This window comes from Stomoxys calcitrans, chromosome 1, assembly GCF_963082655.1.
Source record: "Stomoxys calcitrans chromosome 1, idStoCalc2.1, whole genome shotgun sequence".
NCBI lineage: Eukaryota > Metazoa > Arthropoda > Insecta > Diptera > Muscidae > Stomoxys > Stomoxys calcitrans.
The window spans coordinates 121,796,590-121,819,258 of record NC_081552.1 but is presented as its reverse complement, the minus strand read 5'-3'; the positions used below and the strand labels follow the sequence as shown (position 1 = coordinate 121,819,258).

Below are 22,669 nucleotides of genomic sequence, written 5' to 3'. Positions count from 1 at the left end.
AAAACAGGATATAAGAAAAGATTTGCTCTGCTATTAGAGCGATATCAAGATATGGTCCGGTTTGGACCACAATTAAATTATAAAATGTCAGCCAATTCGAATAAGAATTGCATCCTTTGGGGGCTCAAAGTAAAATAGAGAGATCGATTTTTATGGGAGCCGTATCAGGCCATAGACCGATTCAGACCATAATAAACACGTATGTTGATGGTCATGAGAGGATCCGTCGTACAAAATTTCAGGCAAATCGGATAAGAATTGCGACCTCTATAGGCTCAAGAAGTCAAAATCCCAGATCAGCTTATATGACAGCTATATCAGGTTATAAACCGATTTGAACCATACTTGACACAGTTGTTGGATATCATAACAAAACACGCCGTGCCAAAATTCATTCAAATCGGATAAGTATTGCGTCCTCTAGAGGCTCAAGAAGTCAAGACCCAAGATCGGTTTATATGACAGCTATATCAGGTTATGAACCGATTTGAACCATTCTTGCCACAGTTGTTGGATATCATGACAAAACACGTCGTGCGAAATTTCATTCCAATCGGATATGAATTGCGCACTCTAGAGTGACTTTATGGTGACGTCGAAAATTATAATGCAAAGTGTGTGGAAGTCTGGTATACAATGGGATGAAGAGCTCCCTAAAGAAATATATGGCCGCTGGAAGTTTTGGTTAGCCCAATTGCCAAATATTGTGAAATTCAATGTGCCAAGGTATTATAATCCAACATACCATAATAATGATGTCGAACTTCACATATTTACTGACGCTAGTGAGGATGCAATGGCTGCGGTGGGTTATTGGCGTGTGGTAAGTAGTGATATCAAAGTAATTTTTGTGATGGGCAAGACAAGTTGTGCCCCAACTAGATTCCACACAACACCCAAGTTGGAATTACAGGCCGCCGTCATGGGAATACGGTCCGACCACAGGATGTACAAACAATACGTGGCAAATCGAGTGGCGGAAATTTTAGAAAGCAGTCAGGTGGAACAATGGAGGTGGTGTCCAGGTCCAAATAATCCCGCAGATGAGGCAACAAGGGCAAATCTAACCAAAGAATATGACCCGAACGGAAGATGGAAAAATGGCCCAAATTTTTTAATGAAAAATGAGGTGGAGTGGCCGAATGAAACAAAAACAAATTCAGGTGCTGATCGAGGTAAAGTGGAACTTCGTTCAAAGTATAGAGTGCTGGTGGCAAGGCAAGTACATTCAGTTATACCTGATATTAATCGTTTTTCGAAATATAGCAGATTAAAAAGGACTATGGCGTGGGTGTTTCGGTACATGCATAATTTGAGGTGTAAATTAAAACAAAGTGCTGGTAGATCTGGAGAGCTGTCAGTTGATGAGGAAGAAGAAGCAGAGAAGTATCTCTGTAAGCAAGTACAACAAGAGATGTTTGGAGACGATTTAGCCGATCTTGCTACAAGACAAAGGTTGTCAGAAAAGAGCGAACTCAAATCATTAAATCCGTTCATGGACACCGGTGGTCTGTTACGTGTTTCCGGAAGAATTGATAATGCCACTTTCTTGTCTCTCGATGCCAGAAGGCCGATAATTCTACCAAAAAATCACCTGTTTACCAGCCTTTTAGTGGAATCCTACCACGTTCGTTTTTGCCACATCAATGTTGCCACAGTTATGAGCGAAGTTCGACAAAGGTTTTGGGTGCCATCTCTTCGTCAGCTTTTGAATAAAATCAAGCTCAGATGTCCTATGTGCAAAGTTAGTCGAGCTAAGCCTACACAACCGCAAATGGCTCCATTACCTGTGGATCGTATTACCCCATATGTGCGACCTTTTTCATATACCGGCCTTGATTATTTTGGCCCTGTCAATGTTACCATTCGCCGTCGTAAAGAAAAGAGATGGGTAGCCCTATTTACCTGTTTAACCATCCGAGCCGTCCATCTTGAAATCTCCACCGATCTGTCTAGCGATGCCTGTCTGCTTTGTATACGGAACTTCATCAACCGAAGGGGCGTTCCAGTGATGATTCGAAGCGACAATGGGACAAATTTTGTTGGCATCGCCAAAGAGCTCCAAGGTACGTCTAATTTTCTCGATATTAATGATTCGTTTCGTTCAAGTATGACGGCTCTTGGCATTAAATGGGTCTACAATACACCAAACAACCCTAGTGAAGGCGGCGTTTGGGAACGCTTAGTCCAGTCGGTGAAGAAGGCCTTGTATGCGATGTTGAAGGAACATGCGCCGAAATTGGAAACCCTTCAAGCTCTGCTCATAGAGGCGGAGAATATGGTGAATGCGAGGCCTTTAACTCTTATTCCTGTTTCTCCTGATGATTCGGAGCCATTGACACCCAATCATTTCATTCTTGGATGTCCCAACTCAACTCATACACCAGCACCTTTTGAGCCAAGGCTAATGTGCTTAAGAAAACAATGGCGAGTGTTGCAGAACATGAAAAATGGCTTGTGGAATCAGTAGGTGCGTGAGTATCTGCCAGATTTGACCCGACGCACAAAATGGTGTCTGCCTTCTCAGCCAATGAAAGTGGGATGCCTAGTCTTCTTGTGTGATGGTGAGCTGTCGAGAAGTCAATGGAAGAGAGGTCGAGTCATCCAATTGTTCCATGGCAAAGATGGTGTGGCAAGATCAGCTGAGGTCCGTACTAGTGCTGGTGTATATCGTCATCCTGTTTCGAGATTAGCTGTCCTTTACGTTGAAGCGCATGATGGTGAAGCCTCCCCCTCTGGGTCAGTTCACGGGGGTGGGGATGTTGGTGAGGGTAACCCTGGTGTTACCAATATTTGAATCAACTGTCAACAATTCGGAGAAATTTCCCCAGCCAACAACGTCATTTTGTTTATTTATTTTTTGTTTTAATTTATAATCATCTCATTGGTATAAATAAGCCTGTTAGCCCTTTATTAGCCTCTTTTGTCGCCATAGTAAAAAAAATAAGTGAGTCAAGTGCTTTGTATAAAGTTTAAATTTTCATAATTTTATTGTGTTAAATTCATTTTAAAATGTTTATTATTACCTGTTTTTCTTTCAATTTAATATTTGCTTAAAGAGAATAAACAACCCCTATGTTAACAACATCAACAACGTGAACATCAACGGCATTGTTAACAACAACGATCACTCATTAACCATCAAATAAAATCTTTTAATTTGCCAAACGGAATTTAAGCCTTGTGTTTTTATTTGGAATCTACCGGTTGTGGGTGAAGTTTATTCTGGATCGGTGACAAAGGAACATTATACTTCAGGTTTTTCTTCTTCCTGTTTTTTAATTAAGTTTTTTTTTCTTCTTTAGCTTGTAATACTAGTTTATTTATCCTTTTAATTATTTTGTAAGCTTTATATTTTCACTTTAGCTTGTAAGGTATTAGGTTATTTATCTTTTAAGTTCACGTTTAGATTTTTAAGCTCGTGTATAAGCTATTATCACACTCTAGGTTATTAGGGGCATTATTTACACATCCATTAGTGGTACAAAATATAATTTAAACGAGTCCTTTCCCGGCATCTCTTCTTAGGCAAAACAGGATATAAGAAAAGATTTGCTCTGCTATTAGAGCGATATCAAGATATGGTCCGGTTTGGACCACAATTAAATTATAAAATGTCAGCCAATTCGAATAAGAATTGCATCCTTTGGGGGCTCAAAGTAAAATAGAGAGATCGATTTTTATGGGAGCCGTATCAGGCCATAGACCGATTCAGACCATAATAAACACGTATGTTGATGGTCATGAGAGGATCCGTCGTACAAAATTTCAGGCAAATCGGATAAGAATTGCGACCTCTATAGGCTCAAGAAGTCAAAATCCCAGATCAGCTTATATGACAGCTATATCAGGTTATAAACCGATTTGAACCATACTTGGCACAGTTGTTGGATATCATAACAAAACACGTCGTGCCAAAATTCATTCAAATCGGATAAGTATTGCGTCCTCTAGAGGCTCAAGAAGTCAAGACCCAAGATCGGTTTATATGACAGCTATATCAGGTTATGAACCGATTTGAACCATTCTTGCCACAGCTGTTGGATATCATGACAAAACACGTCGTGCGAAATTTCATTCCAATCGGATATGAATTGCGCACTCTAGAGGCTCAAAATGTCAAGACCCAAATCGGATAAAAATTGCGCCCTCTAGAGGCTCAAGAAGTAAGACTCAAGATCGGTTTATATGACAGCTATATCAGGTTATGAACCGATTTAAACCATACTTGGCACAGTTGTTGGATATCATAACAAAACACGTCGTGCAAAATTTCATTCCAATCGAATAAGAATTGCGCACTCTAGAGGCCCAAGAAGTCAAGACCCAAGATCGGTTCATATGGCAGCTATATCAAAACATGGACCGATATGGCCCATTTACAATCCCAACCGACCTACACTAATAAGAAGTATTTGTGCAAAATTTCAAGCGGCTAGCTTTACTCCTTCGGAACTTAGCGTGCTTTCGACAGACAGACGGACGGACAGACGGACGGACAGACGGACGGACAGACGGACGGACAGACGGACGGACATGGCTAGATCGACATAAAATGTCGCGACGATCAAGAATATATATACTTTATGCGGTCTCAGACGAATATTTCGAGTAATTACAAACCGAATGACGAAATTAGTATACCCCCCATCTTATGGTGGAGGGTATAAAAAATATGGACTAAAGCCTTGTTTATCTCTTGTTTTTCCCACTTTGTTTGGTTCACCAGGCTATTAGTCGGGTAATCAGCTTCGCTCGGATTACCATGTACCGTTTTTTTTTCTCACACGATCCACACGTCCAGCCAGCTCCAATTTTCAAATCCAAGAGAAATGAAAAAGCCCAGGAAATACTCCATTTTCCAAAAATTTCCTGTCATGGCCCTTTTTCCTTTCACTTTTCTTCTCATTGTCCATATTTGTCCCCAAGCGGTTAATGGCCCTACTCAAGTTTTGTCATTGCGTACGCAACAAGTGCATGCATCGAATTAATGGGGAGATAAATACCTTTAATTTGGTAAACTACACTCAACCCAGAACTGTTTTTCGTAGAACATATCTTACAGATTCTATTCTGAGGGCAGGATACAAAATTCAGTCTGGAAGCATAAATAGACTTCGTTCAAAAAAGTGCATACATTAAATTAATGTGGAGATCAATACCTTTAATTTGGTATATCACACATGACCCAGAACTGTTTTTCGTAGAAAATCCTTCCAGATTTTCATTTTGAAACTAGAGGGCAGGACACAAAATTTAGTCTGGAGACCATAGATGGACATCGTTCAAAAAAGTCCTTACGCCAAATTAAAATAGAGATATGAGGGAATGTCCTACTGAACGAAATCAGCAAGTTCTTTTGCTTCAAAACCTATTATCTAAAAAATGTAATCATGAAAATATCCGCTTAAAGCGAAAATAGTACCACCCCGGGAAGCCTCCTCCAAAAAACCCATGGTACGGCCAAGAGTGTCGAGATGCTACTGAAGCCAAGAATGCGGCATGTAGAGCAAACCTGCAATCAGTAGCAACGCCAGATGAAGGAGAGGTATCGGGAGAAAAGGAGAGAGGAGAAACGTCTATTCCGCAGAAAGAAAAAAGAAATGGAAAGACGTGAGTGTGAGCGAATTGAGATGTACAGGTGTCAGAATTAAGTCCGGAAATTCTACCAAAGAATTAAACACCAAACCGATGGCTTTGGTGCAGGCACATCCTCCTGCTGAGACAAATCTAGTAACTGGCACAGACAACATGCTGAGGATATGGAAAGAACATTTTACCCAACTGCTAGTGTCCGATATTGGCGGCGAAGAGGATACCGCAGAACCAATCCCTGATGATGGTATAGAATGTTTATCTCCTAGTCAGAATGAGGTCCAAGTAGCAGTGACCTGACTAAAGAACAACAAGGCAGCAGGAGCCGACGGGTTACCCGCTGAACTGTTTAATACCTGAGGCAACACGCTGATAAGGCGTATGCATCAGCTTATCTGCGCATTCTGGCTAGAAGAACGCATACCCGATGATTGGAACCTCAGCATACTATGTCCCGTACACAAGAAAGGAGACAAGACGGAATGTGCTAACTACAGAGGAATAAGTCTCCTCCCCATCGCATACAAGATACTCTCGAGCGTACTGTGTGAAAGATTAAAACCTAAAGTCAATGAGATAATTGGGCCCTATCAATGCGGCTTTAGACCTGGTAAATCCACCCTAGACCAGATATTCATACTGCGCCAAATCCTGGAAAAGACCCGAGAAGGACAAATCAACACCTACCACCTCTTTGTTGACTACAAAGCCGCCTTCGATACTCCTTTACGTTCAAAGGTATTTCAAGCCATGTCAGAGTTTGGTATCCCTGCAAAAATAATAAGACTCTGCAGGATGACACTTGCTGATACGCGTTCCTTAGTAAGAATATGAAAGAATATCTCCGAACCATTTAATACCAAACGAGGTTTCAGACAAGGAGACAGCCTATAGTGTGATCTCTTTAATATCTTGCTGGAGAAGATTATACAAGAAGCAGAAGTGAATAGATATGGCACACTAATCACAAGAGAGCACATGCTACTCGCCTATGCCGACGATATCCATATCATAGGTCGGTCACCGGAAGTAGTAACTGCAGCCTTTGAAAGAATCAAAAGAGAGTCAGTGAAAATGGGTCTGGCAGTAAATGGAGATAAGACGAAATGGATGGTTTCCACTCCCAAAAAGCTTTGCACAACTGAGCAGATAAAGAACATGGAGAAAGTTGGGAACCACAACTTTGAGATAGTAACTTTATCTACCACGGCACTGCCGTAACCGAAACGAATGACACCAGTTTTGAGATAAAGCGAAGAATAATATTGGCAAACAGATGCTACTTTGGACTAACCTCTCGATAGAAACAAGGCCACCTCTCGACAGACGAAGACTACACTTTACAAGACACTGATACTACCCGTGCTGTTATATGGTTCTGAAGCATGGGTACTTGTGAAACCAGATGAGGCAGTGCTTGAAGTATTTGAGAGAAAGATTCTTCGTAAAATATATGAACCAGTTTGCGTTAACGGAGAATATAGGCGACGTATGAACCACGAGCTCTATGAGCTATATGACGACAATAGCATAGTTACACACATCAAAATACAACGGCTGCGTTGGCTAGGTCATGTTGTCAAAATGGATGAACAAGCTCCAGCTAAGAAGTCTTTCAAACCGGGAAGACCAAACCGGGAAGACCAAAAGCGCGATGGAAAGATCAAGTTGTGGGAGACACCTCGAAACTTGGTGTCAGAGATTTTAGAATGAGTGCAGAAGATCGAGGCGCTTGGAACGCTATTCTACGGTCGGCTAGTGAAAGAAATATTCTGTCATAGCCAATTAAAGTAAACTAAGTACCACCCTTAACTTGTGATCTTCAGTAAACTTATAATGAAACGATATTTCACATTTTTACGCATTGGAAATTAATTTCCACTTCATTGAACAAATATCCAATGTTTTCACGTTTTTTGCATTACATAATAATTTTATTTGTACATAAAATCGGTTAGTTTTGATAAATGCAAAATTTATCGTCCAACAATAGTGACAGATTGGTCAAACAAATGTATGGTTTTTTGTCACCATGTGTTTGTGAGCAAAAATTTGATTGGAGCTGCGTACTGGGCTTAAAGTAGAAATTTGTTAAAATATTATATCACCCTGTACAGTTATCATCAATGTTACCATCATGACATAATAACCAGATAGTGTACCGTAAACAGCTGAGTACAATTTTTTCTCACGAAGTACACTATCTGTCAACGAGTTTTGGTTGTGTGTGTGTATTATAGTTAAGAACCATACACACACAAACAACGAAAAATGGCGCAAAATACTAACATACACAAAATCTGAGTTGCACTAATCACTGATTTTGACAGATAGTGCACTCAATATTTTGTTGTTGGCAACTGCCACCACCAGTAAGTGAATATATCTTGGTTAACATCAAACGTATCTGTGCTGCCCTCCAATTTCTAAATAAAAATCCAGAAAGATTGTTCTACGAAAAACAATTCTGCGATATGTGTGGAACACCAAATTACAGGTTAACGAAGTCCATTTATGGATTCCGGACTGGATTTAGTGTTCTGCCCTCCAGTTTTTAAACAGAAAACTTGAAGGATCTTTGTACGAAAAACAGTTCTGTGATATGTGTGGTACAACAAATTAAGATGTTGATCTTCCCTTTAATTTGGTGCACGCACTTTTTTGAACGAAGTCCATTTATGGCTTCCAGAGTATATTTAATGTCCTGCCCTCCAGTTTCTTAACAGAAATCTGGAAGGTTTATTCAATGAAAAATAGTTTTCGGTTAAGTGTCGTTTACCAAATTAAAGGTATTTATCTTTTCATTAATTTGATGTATGCACCTTTTTGAACGAAGTCTATTTATGGCTTCCAGACTGGATTAATTGTCCTGCCCTCCAGTTTCAGAATAGAAGTCGGGAAAGTTTGTTCTACGAAAAACAGTTCTGGGATATATGCGGTATAACATATTAAAGGTACTGATTTCCCGTTAAATTTGATGTGCAACCGTATCTGTGCTGCCCTCCAGTTTCCAAATAAAAATCCAGAAATATTGTTCTACGAAAAACAATTCTAGGATATGTGTGGAACACCAAATTACAGGTACTTTTCTCCCCTTTAACTTGGTATACACATTTTTTTGAACGAAGTCCATTAAAGGCTTCCAGAGTGGATTTAGTGTCCTGCCCTCCAGTTTTCAAACAGAAAACTTGAAAGATTCTTGTACGAAAAACAGTTTTTTGAACGAAGTTTATTTATGGCTTCCAGAGTGGATTTAGTGTCCTGCCCTCCAGATTCTTAACAGAAATCTGGAAGGTTTGTTCTATGAAAAATAGTTCTGGGTTAAGTGTGGTTTAACAAATTAAAGGTATTATCTCCCCATTAATTTGGTGTACACTCTTTTTTTGAACGAAGTCCATTTTTGGCGTCCAGAAAGTATTTAGTGTCCTGCCCTTCCAGAAAGCTGGAAGGTTTGTTCTACGAAACACAGTTCTGGGCTAAGTGTGGTATATTATATACATAGTACTAAAATAAAACACAGCTATTGATATACATATTTGCTTTACAACTCTCTAATTGCTGTATGCTGATATGTTTACAATAGGCATTCTCAGATGAAGGCTTAAATAGAATGAACGTGTTGAGGAGCGTGGCGTTGAAAATTCAACTCTGTAAACAAATGCTAAAAAGCAACTCGCAAAAGTTTAACAAACAAACAAAAACACTACTTTACATGCGGCAACAGAGAATGAAGGTCTCTTTCAAGCGTTAGAGTTAAAAATTGTTTAACTTTTCCGCATTGTTTTGTGGAATTAGTGTACAGAGTTGCATTTTTGCAACGCGCCACTCAAAAGCAAAGCTCAACACGCTCATTTTTTTTTTGCCTTCACGCATTCGCATAAGGCAAATTAATTCAAGGCACAGTCATTACCCCAACAACAACAAAATCAACTATACAACTCTGTGAGAATGGTGACGCAAATTCCCACTAGGCTCTCAAATTTCTGGACAATGCAAATAAAAACTAGAATGTCAATTAGCATTCTAGTTTTTATTTGCATTATCAGGTGTAGCACCCACAAGATTTATGATTATAAACGTGTATACTATAAATTTAAACGATAAAAATATAAAAAAGGAACAAAATGTAAAAACCCTTGAAATCTAAACGAAGCATTTGACGTCCTAGTGCGATTTGCATACAACTCTGGAATTAGAAAATTTCATGAGCTGTACCGCAATTCTGTTATTCATAACGAACATCGTTTAGTTAAATATGTCGACAAAAAAATCGTTTTCACTAACGATTATGTTATTCTCTAATTCCTCGTTAACAGAAATCGTTATCTATTTTTTCACTCGGGCAACTCTACCCGAAAAAAAAATAAATAATTGCTCTCATAGCCTGATATCCTTCTTTTATTTACATAAAAGCATCACAAATCTAAATAAAATATACACAATTATTTAGGAAAAGTGCTATCAATACGAATTTATTCGAATAAAACTTTTGCGGACATGTGTTTTTCATATTAAGAAACACACGCTACTACGCTTATTAATTGATTGTCCACACATATATCCGACATGTTTTAAGAAAAAACCAGAGAAAATACTCTAAAGCCATCGTAAATATTTATTTTAATTTATTTCGTTAAAGTAATGTAATAATTGGCCGTCGTTTAGTTAACGCATTTTTATTCATTAGCGAAAACAGCTGATTCTAACGATGTCGATTATCGTTAAAAGTGGCTACTGAATACTATATTTGTGAAAATTTCTGTAATCGCTGTTTAACTAAACAATTTCCCTTAAAACACTACTGAATTCCACTACAGGGCTCGCCTTTATTTTTCCAATACAAACACCAAGCTTTTTGATGTACTGTGTAAACTCCCCAATCGTTTGAGTATAATAATTATCGATTGCTAATATAGAATCGATTAGGATATTAAAATGATTACCTCAATTGATGTCAGTTTGTCATTTATTTTATTTTTTGTTTTCTGTTTTCATTATTCGAAAAACAATCTGCGCGCGTGCTTCTAACTGCAGGTTTAAGCTTGCTTGCTTTAATAAAAACTAAACTATGAGCTCACGTGCGTCTGGTATCTCAGAATGTGTTGAAGAAAATGCTGATGAGAAACTAACTATAAATGGCTCTAATAGTATTTTGGATAATTCTGGAGAAGTTAGCAACGCTTCATCATACCGCTTGCATACGTCGTGTTGTTCCACAATATCGAACGATAGCGAAATCTCATCGCTTTCCTTATGTTTGGATAAAGAAATGGAAACATATTCAAAATCCATTGATATCGATGAGTTGCCGGCATTTGAAGTTCGCTTAATTTCTCCCTTGGGACGAACTCCTTCACCCATTGACAGCGAGGATATGGCAACACCAACACACCCACATTCCAAGGAGAGGCTCAATCCAAGTCCATGCATTAATAACCCCGACTACGTAGCTCTTCATGATATAAACGCACAAATAAGCCCGCCCAGTGATAACAATGACCATCCGGAGGAGGAGCAGTGCCTTAGTCGAACCAGCAGTCTAGAGACAATATTTGAAGGAGTGTTTTTAAACACGCCGCCACGGCCTCAAGTAATACACATTCAACGTTACAATCGATCCCGCACAAATCTTGAAAAAGTGGTTCTAAATCGTCTTCAGACCGGCAAAGAGAACAAATCACCACTACAAAAATCGGAAACGCCTAAGCTTCGACATGCCTACGACAGTAGCCCCAACTTTCGTGCGGAAAATAGGTTTTCGTAAATCTTCAACCATTTTATTAGTATCGTTTTGGTATGCTTTATTTTATGGTATTTCTTCATAAGTCCTTACACTCATAGTTCGGTGTATAAATATATAATATCAATGTATTTTTACCTTAGGAAAGTTTATATCGTAGTCAGTACAATGTGCACACACCAACAGTCTTGCATATTCTTTTAATGAAGTTTTGTAATTTTGATTTAAAATAAAAAAAAATGTTTTAAAAACATTGTATGTATAATAGGGTAATGGCTTTTTTATAACCTCATATCCCTGTATTTTATTTGGATGAGCTTTTATGTAAGATTAGATAAAATCTTATTTATAAGGTGATTCGATAAAAAAAAACTCACGCACAAAATGATTTTAAAATTTTGTTTTTCAGCATTTTGTGTTGTTTTTTTAAGTCACTGTAAACAATTATATAATTAAACACAAGCTTTAGAGCCCCATATATGAAACATTACATAGGATCATCAAACACACAAGGAAGTTAAATATTCACGTTTTCATTGGAGAGGATGAATCGTGGTGGGAGGTTGTCCTTGTTGCGGCAGAAGTTGTATAAGCTTTGCATAACTTTGAACGCATGCTCACAGCACTGCTTCTTGCGGGAAATAATGATTGGAGATTCATCTTTTTTTCAGTGGATTTTCAAGCTTTTGGGTAGTTATTCAGAGCTACGGATCTATTTGAAATCCTTAGTGCGGAACAATTGACTTCTCAACCAGTGATCAGTCCATGAGTGAGAAATTATTGAAAAGATTTTATGCAACCTGTTCCGGTTTTCAGGCATCAGAATAATCACAGGAAGAGCTAGAATGGTATGAGAGCTCCAGCGTGTATTGCAGATATTTGGGATCTACGCTCTTGACAACGCCAAGAACGATCCAGCACATGGTGCTGGCAATTTTTGAACTTGGATGGAGGGTGACTTTTCTCATCGAACTTTTGCTGCAGTCGAACTACAACGTCTGTCTTTGCCGGTATTCACGCTTGTTAAATCTGCAACAATCATCACAATTAATACCCCAATCAAATGGCAGCCTGACTCCTTCCTTGGCAAGGGTTGCCGATGAAGGAGTCAAGCTACACTGCTACAACAACAATTGATGCCCATATGTAGAACTCATCTAAAAACTTCTGAATTCCTTCTGCGTCAAAGTGCTTGCTCCACTTTTCCCTTCTTATAAGTAATAGGACAACCGAGTAGCTTTCTTTTGATAGCCTGTGCATTCCTGGCTGACATAGGGTTGGGGTTTTAATGCCCTCAGAGGAAATCTGATGGCACATCGTTGCCTCCCATTGCGCCGACAACTTTAAAATATACTAAGGGTCAAGCTTTATTTGTTGACTTATATGATAAAAAAAAATTCACTGGTTGTCACTGGTATGCATTCGTCGGTGGTTATTAGGGAAATTGTGTCTGAGCTGAAAATCCTTTGGGCGATAAGAAGTTTCGACTCCTTTAAGTCGTCTGGCCCTGTTGATGTATCAACGGTTGTACTACAAGCTGTGTCTGATAGACTGGTTCCTTGGCTTAGAGAGATATACTCTACTTGTATCAGCATGTCATATATACCTGTGGGATGGAGGGACCCGATGGTCATTTTCATTCCGAAAGCAGGAAAATGTTACCGCACGAAGGCGAAAAATGTTCGTCCTATTAGTCTATTATCCTTTATACTGAAGACTCTTAAGAGGTTGATAGAAGCATATCTTAGGACAAAGATCCCTGGAGATCGCCTGTCGCGGCAGCGGCATTTCAACACTTTGGAAAGGGCAAGAAAGGCAACTCTTACTCTATACACCTGCAGCGCGTGTCATGCATTGGGTATATATTGCAGTTGTCAGATCTATAATGCTATATGGTGTTGTGGTCTAATGGGCGGCGCTTCAAAAGTCCATCACTATTCAATAGTCAACCGGATCCAAAGGATGGCTTGTTTATACATCACAGCCGCACAGAGGACGACACCATCTGATACACTGAATTTAATGCTACATCTCATGCCTCTGCACATTGTGGCTAGACAAATTGTAGCGACCACTGCGTGAGACCAAGGGAGCTTTCTATTTGGTCATGTGGAGGCTACGGACACTGTGTATTTCTTGATACAATGTTACAGGCAGTTTCGATTACACCCCAGCTGAACCACTTTTTGATAAAAAGTACTGTACCACTATTCCTGATAAAACCGATTGGAACTACCATATCCCAGTTAATAGAAGTTACATAGGCTTCTATGCGGATGGTTCCAAACTACAGGATCAGGGTGGGATTTGGGGTGTACTTTAAAGATCTAGAACTGGTCAAATCGAAAAGGTAACCCAACCACTGCAGTGTGAATCAAGCGGAGATCCTTGCAATTAAGGAAGGGGTGGAATGGCTAAGATATACAGCCCAATTCTGAAAACTCCCTGGGAATAAACTCCCAAACTCTCCCTCGAATAAAATCGTCCTATTCTGATTGAATAGGTAGAGAAAAATTTTGGGAGAGGGAATTTTCGAAAACAGCTGTTTTGCTTCAGCTGTTTTATTTCGAAAAAGAACATAATATGGAAAAATAGGCAAAAAGAAGTTATAAAGGTTACTAAAAAAGTTTACAAACATGTTTAGTATTGCTTTTGTAATGTTCGTTTTAATTTTTGTATTTTAATAGTGAACAATTATGGCCTACAGCTTGTCACCAGCTTGTCGGTGTTGTGAAAACAACTTTCCGTCTTCATCCAACAATCGTTGGCTAAATTAGATGCTTCCAGAGTGGTCTAATGGACAGAGAAATAGATTGTGTCGTGCTGTCCCTGGTTGCATGCGGGGCACACATCCTGCATGTTGGCGTTTTCCCTTGCCAAAAGGAGTTAAGGTAGCTGAATTGTAATCTAGAGGTTTGCTTCTTCTCGTCGTCATAAATGCTGTGGTGGTCTGCCTGATACGCCGTTTTATCTAAAGGCCTACTTTTATGGGGCTATAAATTGAAGATCTAATCAACATTTCCGGGCGGCGGCCGATTTGTCATTTTGGCTCCCAAATGTGGCGCCAAGTATATTTGAATAATTGCCCACGAACATTCCATTAAGGAACAGGCAGAAGACTTTTTGCACAATATTGAGTGCCGTCCGATTCTACTTTAAGCTCAATGATAAGGGACATCCTTTTAGTATCCAACTCGGAACGGAGTGCTAATAAAATTGAAAAACTTAAGAAAATCTTCTATGGTAGGTACATGACATATTTAAACCGGGAGAACCATTTTTCCCTGGAAGTTATTTTTTTACTTTTTTCGAAGTTTGTTTAGATTAAGGGAAAAGGGATTAGGGAAAAAAACTCCCAATAAATTGTAATTCACAATAGGGGAAAATGGAATAGGGAATAAACTCCCAGGGAATTGTTATTCAGAATAGGGCTGATAATGTCATTACAACACACACATATTTCTAAACGCAAAAACCACCCTCGACTGTCGCAGATCTCTCAACGAGATGGCTCAACAGTTCAAAATTCACCTGTTCTGGGTGCCGGGCCACAGAGATATCCCAGAGAAAGCTGTTTTATAGTTGGGTTCTCTTTTCAGGGTTAGACCTATTCTAGGTGACTATTACATAGGTTCTTTTAAATTGGATAACGTAGATTCCTTTACTGATCATGGTGTCATTTTGGATGGTAGATTACGTTTTAATTTGGGTTGTTGGGTTTTATAAAATGGTGGTCCAAGGAGTTTGATGATCCTTATGTGACCAAACGTTTATTTACAAGCTTAGTTCGGCCTACATTGGAATACGGTTGTGTGTCCAGGTACAATTTCTTCTTTTTGCGCTTAAGGGCTTACCATGGAATTGGGTTTCCTCCTACGAGAACCGCTTGAAACTTATCGACTTATCAACGCTCGAAAGGAGGCGCTTGATGCTTAGGGACGTATTTATTGTGAAATTATTGCGTGGTCAGAATGATTCCCAATTCTAACCTGGCGAATTAAATTTTAATTTCCCTCTCCGAAATACTCGGCATTACATACCTCTTACACTACCTTCAGTGAGATCTAATTACGAATTAAACAATCTGTTTCGTCCTTTGTGTGATGTATATAACAAATTTTATAGTAATATATCCTTTACCGATCCTATTCATGTAATAAAGTTTGTAGTTTGTTGTAAAAGCTTCCAGAGAGGGCTGTTCATCTTATTGTCCTTTCAGTTGTGTGTAATGTAACTATAGTGTTTCACTGACTGAAATTTCTGTAGCCAGTATTACCCTAACCCTCCATTGGGGGTGTACGCATCCCTACGTAATGGGAGGTGGCCCCCTCGGTCGCGTGGGAACGAACGAAAGAAAAAATTCTCTAGGGAGAAAGCTCAGTCATTCTATCGTCTGTATGAGGATGTTGCTGAGAAACCTTGGTTTCTCAAAAAAAATCATAGCTCGAGTCAAACGAAGATTATAAACAGGCTACACACGGGTCATGCGTGTGGTAAAATGTATCTCCATAGGATTGGGGTGATCCTCGCACTCATTTGTAATAGGTGCTGGAGACCTGGAACCAGCCACCATGCCATTTTTGAGTGTATAAAGTTTGACACAATGATATTGAAAGCTTACTGTTGCCAAAGGATTCTGGTGTATATAGAGAGCTTATAGCTTTAATATTGGAAGCGAACATCAATATATGATTTTAGATGCAGCTGTAATATTGGCTGTGGAGCTGTTTTTTTGCCGTTTTCTGGAGCAGTATCGTTTTGACTACAAGCTACGATGTCTTGGAGCGTATGAGATGCCACTTACCTTGAATGTAGTTTGGGTCTATATATTGAGATCGTTACTAACCTGGCTTTTAGTGCCTGATAAGCACCGCCATTCGAAACCCACAATACAAAAAGACATGCTTGCTCACCAAATCGTAGTCAAATAAATGTTTTAAACAATATTTATCAAAACCGTTTTTAACAAGTCAGAGCCAAGTAAAAAATCAAATTTTATAAAACATACAAGAAGCGTATGTTCTATTGTGAGTAGCGTGCCACATCTATTCACACCTGCATCTCGTATAATCTTCTCCAGTAGGATATTAAAGAGATCACAGATAGGCTGTCTTCCTCTCGAAACCTCGTCTGATATTGAACGGTTTGAAAAGGTTATTTCCCAGCAAGCGTCAACTTGTAAAGTCCTATCAGATTTGCAGGGATACCAAACTCAGACATGGGCTGAACGTATAGGGCTGTCGAAGGCGGCTTTGTAGTCAAGGAAAAGATGATAGGTGTTGATTTGCCCTTCTCGGGTCTTTTCCGCGATTTTGCGCAGTGTAAATATTTAGTCAATAATGGATTTACCCTGGTCCCTGGTCACAATCGGGACATACATCTTACACGTCGGCATCAATCCTTGCTCTGTAGGAGTTGAGGCGGCTGCATCTGCCGGATCGTAGATCTACCTTAAGGCTTCTGGGCGGTGGATACCTATCTCGCATCCGCTATCGAGCGAGTTTTTGTTCGAAGATTGATTTCGTTCCGTAAGTACAAATTGGACCATGGCTTACGATCGTAATTTTTTCAGAGTCATTGATTTCGTGGAAGAAAAAATCGATACCCCGATCATATGTTGCCACCTCAAATGTAAACAAAGCAAAAGTTATTCCTACTAAAAAAAAATAAATAAAACACGTTCTAAACAATATGAAATTGTTTTTAACGATATATTACTCTTTTTACGCTATAAATTGCTGTTTTATGTGAAAGAGGACAAATAAAGTATGTGGATTCCGTCGCCTCTAGGACAGCCAAGGGTTTCTTTGTCAGCACCCCAAGTGCTGCCGGCAAGTGACTTGAGGACCTTGTTTCTACTTTTGACCTTATCGTAATGGAGGATAGGTAGAGGTAAAACAGTGCCGAAGATATCACCCCGTCTTGAGGAATTCCCTGTTTCACTCTACGCTGCTTCGTTTTCTTATCCTCAAATTCCAAATATGACTGACGACCACACAGGTAATTCGCCAGCGTTTCAGGCCTGGCTGGAGGGACGTGTTGGCGATGTTCTCAAATAGTTCGGCATGGCTGACCGTGTTAAATGTATTCGATAGGTCCAGTGCCACGAGGACCGTCCTATCACATGGACTGGGCTGATTGAAGCGACGGCAAATGTGTGCGGTGATGGCATGCAAAGCAGTTGCTGTCCCATGCAGTCCTCGACTACATGCTGTCTAAGCAATATCTTTTGGGATGCTATCGCAGAGACCATCCAAATCATCATCTTGTAGATAGATATCCACCGCCCAGAAGCCTTAAGGTAGATAGATGTACATGATCTAGAATGTGAGGTTCAGCGCTACAAGAGAGAACCTCTAGATCAAGCAGCACACTAAGCAGGTCTAGACAACATTCATGCAGACACGGTCGCAGATGCGATAAATAGCTACCGGGTGAATGTAGTCCTTGGAAAACGACCGCCTCCCATTGCACCTGAATAAATTGACCTTGCCCGGCAAACCAGAGTAGTTCTGGCTCAATTACGATCCGGCAGATGCAGCCACCTCAACTCCTACAGAGCAGGGATTGATGCCGTCGTGCAAGATGTATGTGCCGATTATGACCAGGGACCACACGATACACGTCACCTGTTTAACTGCCCAGCCAGACTCACTCGACTCAGACCCAGATCCCTCTGGACGCACCCCATCTTAGTCGCTGAGTTCCTGGATCTTGACACTCAACAGAATCAAGCAGACGAAAGATAGAACACAACAAACTGTTGAACAAGCTGGCGCACCTCTTCGGATCAGTCATAGTTACGTCGTCAAAAGTGATTGAGTTCCTGTTCGAGGTTCGAAAGTGACTTAAGAGTAGACCACAGCTAGCCTAAACCGGTACCTAAGTTATGTTGTTCCAAGTGTTCCAGCCACAAATGCCGCTTATGGTCGTTGAGTACGCTGTTTATTTCAGAGCATGGGCGCAAATAAGCCTGATGTTGAAGAATTTGGCCTTTATGCGGATTGTGGCTAGCTTCTCATCTACCGGAGACACGTGTTTCAGTCTCCGACTAGCACATATTCACAGCGAAATTCATGTCTCTTTTCATGACAGCTATAATATAGGGCGTCACCACTCGGGGTTGTTGTAGAGCCCTTCCCGAGCCATCGAACTTTCTGTATGGCAGTATTGTCAACACTGTACTTTTCCAATACACCCGCCAGCGCATACACTTCATCCTCTTTATAAAGTGTGCGTGCATTCCAGGTGCAGATACGCAAATTATGGTCCTTAAAATGGTTGCGGGGGTCGTTCTTTAAGTTTACCGGGTGATGGGCTACTAACCCGACGCTCCAACCTATCGTTTCATCGTTCTATAGGTGAAGTCGTGACACATTTTAGCTCACTACCTTTAACGGATGTTATATTTTGCTGCGCTGTTATTATTTTGACCGTAGCTGTCGTTGTTATTGTTGTAGCCACATAGGTGAACAAGCTCGTTCCGATCCATAGGTTATTTAAAGGCGCCAATAACTGGCTACAACATATTTGCATGTGGAGGTGGCGATCCTCGTCAAGCTCTTATAGATGAGCAAGCTCCTTCTCGTCTGTACGACAGACCGCCGAGGGAACATGATGGCCACTGGTTATTTAGAGGCGCCAAGTATTTAAGCAAGAGCCGGTGCCGCCCGACCTCTCATTGAGACTCTCCACTAGGTACCGCTGATTGTCGGCGGCTGCATTGCAGCTACTCCGTACGGAGCATTCCACTATTCAAAACCTGTAGATTACACCCGTTGCACAGGTTAGCTGAGAGCTAACTTGTTCCCGCGGCGATCAGTCTTTTGGAGCGGAACGAGCTTGCTCACCTACAGGAAATTGACGAGGATCGCCACCTCCACAAGGAAAAGTGGCTACAACAACTAAATACATTGTCCTTGAGTTTAGAAAAGGATTAAACATGTTTTATAACATACATAATTATTTTTCAGTATGATTATATAATCTGCCTGCCGCTAATGCGGAGTATTTAGTAGGCCTTGCAGTGATATCTGAAACTTTCGGGGATTTCACAAAATAGTATGGTGGAAATACTTTTATTTTTATATAAAAATTGATATATTACACAAATTATGTTTAAAATTATGCCAGTTACATGTAAAAGTTATTAACAAAATAATAATAACTAAAACCATTAACGAAACAGGTAAAAACGTGACGAAAATTAAAAGACCCATGGGATAAATGTTTTTTACACATTCCATCTTTATACCTAAACTCTTAGTTTAACTTTGTACATAAACATTTTTGGTTGCAGGGAATTTTTCGACAATTTGCAGAAATTTTATACCTGTTTTAATCAGAAATTCTGCGAATGGCGTGAACTGGAAAATACCTTCACTTTCAGCAGGCCTGGATTTACTTCATTCCATCTGTTTAAAATAGTGATAAATGTCATCAATCTGAATTGAAATAAATGGAAAATTTTTATGCTTACTTAAGACACCGCTCCTCTAATCTGCCTTTTACTTTACTTTTTATAATAGAAATTCCTCCCGCACTGTGTTTTCCACGACCGGTGATTATAAACACATATTTATAATTTCGCGAAGCCATTCTTAAAGAGGTAATGTGACGATCTAAAAAGAGGTCCAAGCAACCCATAGCTTCCGCCAAGTGTAGGTAGTGCAGGTCCAAGTGGTCTGGATTACTTTGTGTATATTTGTGAACATTAATAATGCAATTTGCGGCTCGGTGGTTATACATATCAATTTTCTGCTTATGTAAATTAGCAATTTGGGAGTAGTAGATGCCAGCGCCACCGTTTCCTGCCTGAATAGCTTCCTTAGCCTTCTGATAGCATTCAGCTCTAAGCTGACAATGGTGGGCAGCTAAATTTCGCGCTTCTTCGAATTCTTTAAGAGCCAATCGTTTTGCATTTTCCGGTGACCATGACGTTTCATCATTGTTATTTTCGTTGCTATCACAGGTGCTATGGCGGGAATGTTGATAACGATTGAAAATTGCACCTGTATTCCCCTGTTCAACCTATGGAATAAAATATTAATCAAAATATTTGAAGATTATATCTTGCATACTTAAACGGATAGACTACTTTAAAAAGGCAGGTAAATATCTAAGAGCTAAGAGCTGTGTGAGTATACTTGACCCCATGAAAGGAGCTTTTAATAACGTGAACTAGGAGACTATACATGATGCTCTGGTAAATTGTGATAATGCGACGCTGAAAGGCGGGAAGTTAAGGAAGATTGTAACCAGAGAAACTTCGCAAGAAGGGAGTTTACTTCATCTTTTGGGGCTATTGGCTATAATGGGAGTGGGTGAAGGTCGTTGCCTTTGTGGAGGCTTGAATTGGCTGACTGCACCATACTCTCGCCGATGAGAATTTCTTCTTTTGCACCGCGGTAAGATGTATCTCTGTTTGTGTTTCTCCGTGATCTTTTTCTCATCTACCTTCTCTAAAGCGAACACAATTCACCTAAGATCTCGCAGTGAAGGTTGTTACCGACCGAGGCTGCTACACAGAACGAATTTTCGTTCATAAATGTAATGATCGGGTTTCATAACCTTTTGTTCATAAATATTATGAACAGCTTTATTATATTAATAAAGAAATAATAAATGTTATGAAAATTCTTAATGAAAAACAAGATATGGTCCGGTTCGGACCACAATTAAACTATATGTTGGAGACCTGTGTAAAATGTCAGCCAATTCGAATAAGAATTGCGCCCTTTGGGGGCTCAAGAAGTAAAATAGAGAGATCGATTTATATAGGAGCTGTATCGGGCTGTAGACCGATTCAGACCATAATAAACACGTATGCTGATGGTCATGAGAGGATCCGTCGTACAAAATTTCAGGTAAATCGGATAATAAGTGCTCCGAGAGCAGCACTGAATGCGGTACTCTGAGACCTTTGCACTTGCACGCGGAGGGCGTGTTGTTGAGGTCTGCCTTCTGACTGATGTAGTTAGGGACATGGTACTCTTCGGATTTCGGGCATTCGTTTGTTCTGCGGAAGACCGATGGCGTGGGACGACGACGGGGCATTGGCGACGCAACGGATTGTATACCGGGCGGATCTTTCTTCAATGGCGAATTGGAGTTTGTCTTCCCGGAGAGGTAACTTTGGGCTGGAAGCGTCCCGAACTTCTCCGGTCCCTCTTTTAACAGAGATTGGTCCAAGTCCAAGATGCAGTGTCTTTCATTATCCAGAATATCTCTACCCAAAAAAATACAACACCAAGTAAAATAACCACATTTGTTAACAATTTGAAACTAACAATTTTTGTAAATAGCTAATTGTCATCGTTCGCTAGAATTAATATACAAGTACATTTAAAACCTACGAAATATGACAATGTTGCTATCAACATGATGAAATCATTTCGTAAAAAGAACTTAGTACTGCTTATTTGAAAAAATTTCGTAGTCATTTAACGAAATTTTTTTTTTATAGGGCGTTTTGACACTTGCTCGAACGAAAACTCGAAGTCAGTACTAGGCTTAAAACTTTAAAATGAGCGAAAAAAAAACTTTCGAATATGGAGAAATGGAAATATCAAAATATCTCTCCAGACATAATAAGTAGCCATCTTAAAAGTCGTCACTTTAAAATGTCCGCCAGGGAAATGTTAACCTTTGTTATGTGCTTTCCAATTATGATTGGAGATAAAGTTCCACAAAATGATGAAGTTTGGAAATTTGTTTTATTATTAATTGAAATTGTTGAATGTGTTTTAAAATTCCAAATTGATTAATTTTTAATTAAGTCCTTTGAAGCAATCATTAAAAAATATAACAAACTGTACTTTAAATTATTATTTAATGACACTTTAAAGTCAAAATTTCATATCCTCTTGCATTATCCAGAAGAAAAGCTTGCGGACCGGTTCGAAAATTTTGGTCGTTTTCATATGAGGCAAAACAGACATTTTAAAATGTACACACACGCAATTACATCTCGAAAAAATGTGTCTGTTTCGGTAGCTAAAAAGTACCAGTATGAGTTTGCAAATTTTTTGTCCGAGGAAACAAAAGGTACTTCACTTACAAGTCTAGAAAAAAATAGAGTTGACACACATTTATTGAAATATATTAGTTGTTTACTAAAAAGACCAGCAGATGATTTGAAAATATATGTCGTATATAAGATGTTAAGTACAAAGTAAATTTCTATGTGGCAACAGTAAATTTCGATTAGACCTATGTCAGTAATCGGCTTGTTGTGCGCTCTAAAAACTATAATTTCGATTATATTCTCCTTACAATTGTTAATGTTGTTGTTATTGAAAATGAAATATTTTTGTTTAGTTAAAAACTTAAAAT

At 39.5% G+C, this 22,669-nt stretch overlaps 3 protein-coding genes across 5 annotated transcripts in view; 2 read left to right on the top strand and 1 right to left on the bottom strand.

Annotated features, from left to right (window-relative positions):
* Positions 1–553: 553 nt before the first annotated feature.
* On the top strand, positions 554–3,173 carry LOC131994200 (uncharacterized). Of its 3 annotated transcripts, none has more exons than XM_059360718.1 (2): positions 554–823; positions 1,267–3,173. In XM_059360718.1, exons 1-2 carry the CDS (start codon positions 717–719, stop codon positions 2,468–2,470), a joined length of 1,311 nt encoding a protein of 436 aa, XP_059216701.1. In that variant the 5' UTR covers positions 554–716; the 3' UTR covers positions 2,471–3,173. The 3 variants fall into 3 exon arrangements, with proteins under 3 accessions (XP_059216701.1, XP_059216703.1, XP_059216702.1); XM_059360720.1 differs by lacking the exon at positions 554–823 and adding an exon at positions 938–1,175 and having other exon boundaries at positions 1,270–3,173; XM_059360719.1 differs by lacking the exon at positions 554–823 and adding an exon at positions 938–1,175.
* Positions 3,174–10,543: 7,370 nt separating this feature from the next.
* Positions 10,544–11,602, top strand: LOC106094822 (uncharacterized). The gene has a single exon (XM_013262060.2). It carries the CDS (start codon positions 10,664–10,666, stop codon positions 11,357–11,359), a length of 696 nt encoding a protein of 231 aa, XP_013117514.1. The 5' UTR covers positions 10,544–10,663; the 3' UTR covers positions 11,360–11,602.
* Positions 11,603–19,384: 7,782 nt separating this feature from the next.
* Positions 19,385–22,669, bottom strand: part of LOC106094824 (uncharacterized) — a 71,271-nt gene continuing 67,986 nt past the window's right edge. The window contains exons 4-5 of the mRNA XM_059360899.1: positions 19,815–20,365; positions 19,385–19,749 (exon numbers count right to left, since the gene is read on the bottom strand). Of these exons, the coding sequence (XP_059216882.1) occupies positions 19,677–19,749; positions 19,815–20,365 (624 nt within the window). The 3' untranslated portion in view covers positions 19,385–19,676. The remainder of the gene's footprint in view (positions 19,750–19,814; positions 20,366–22,669) is intronic.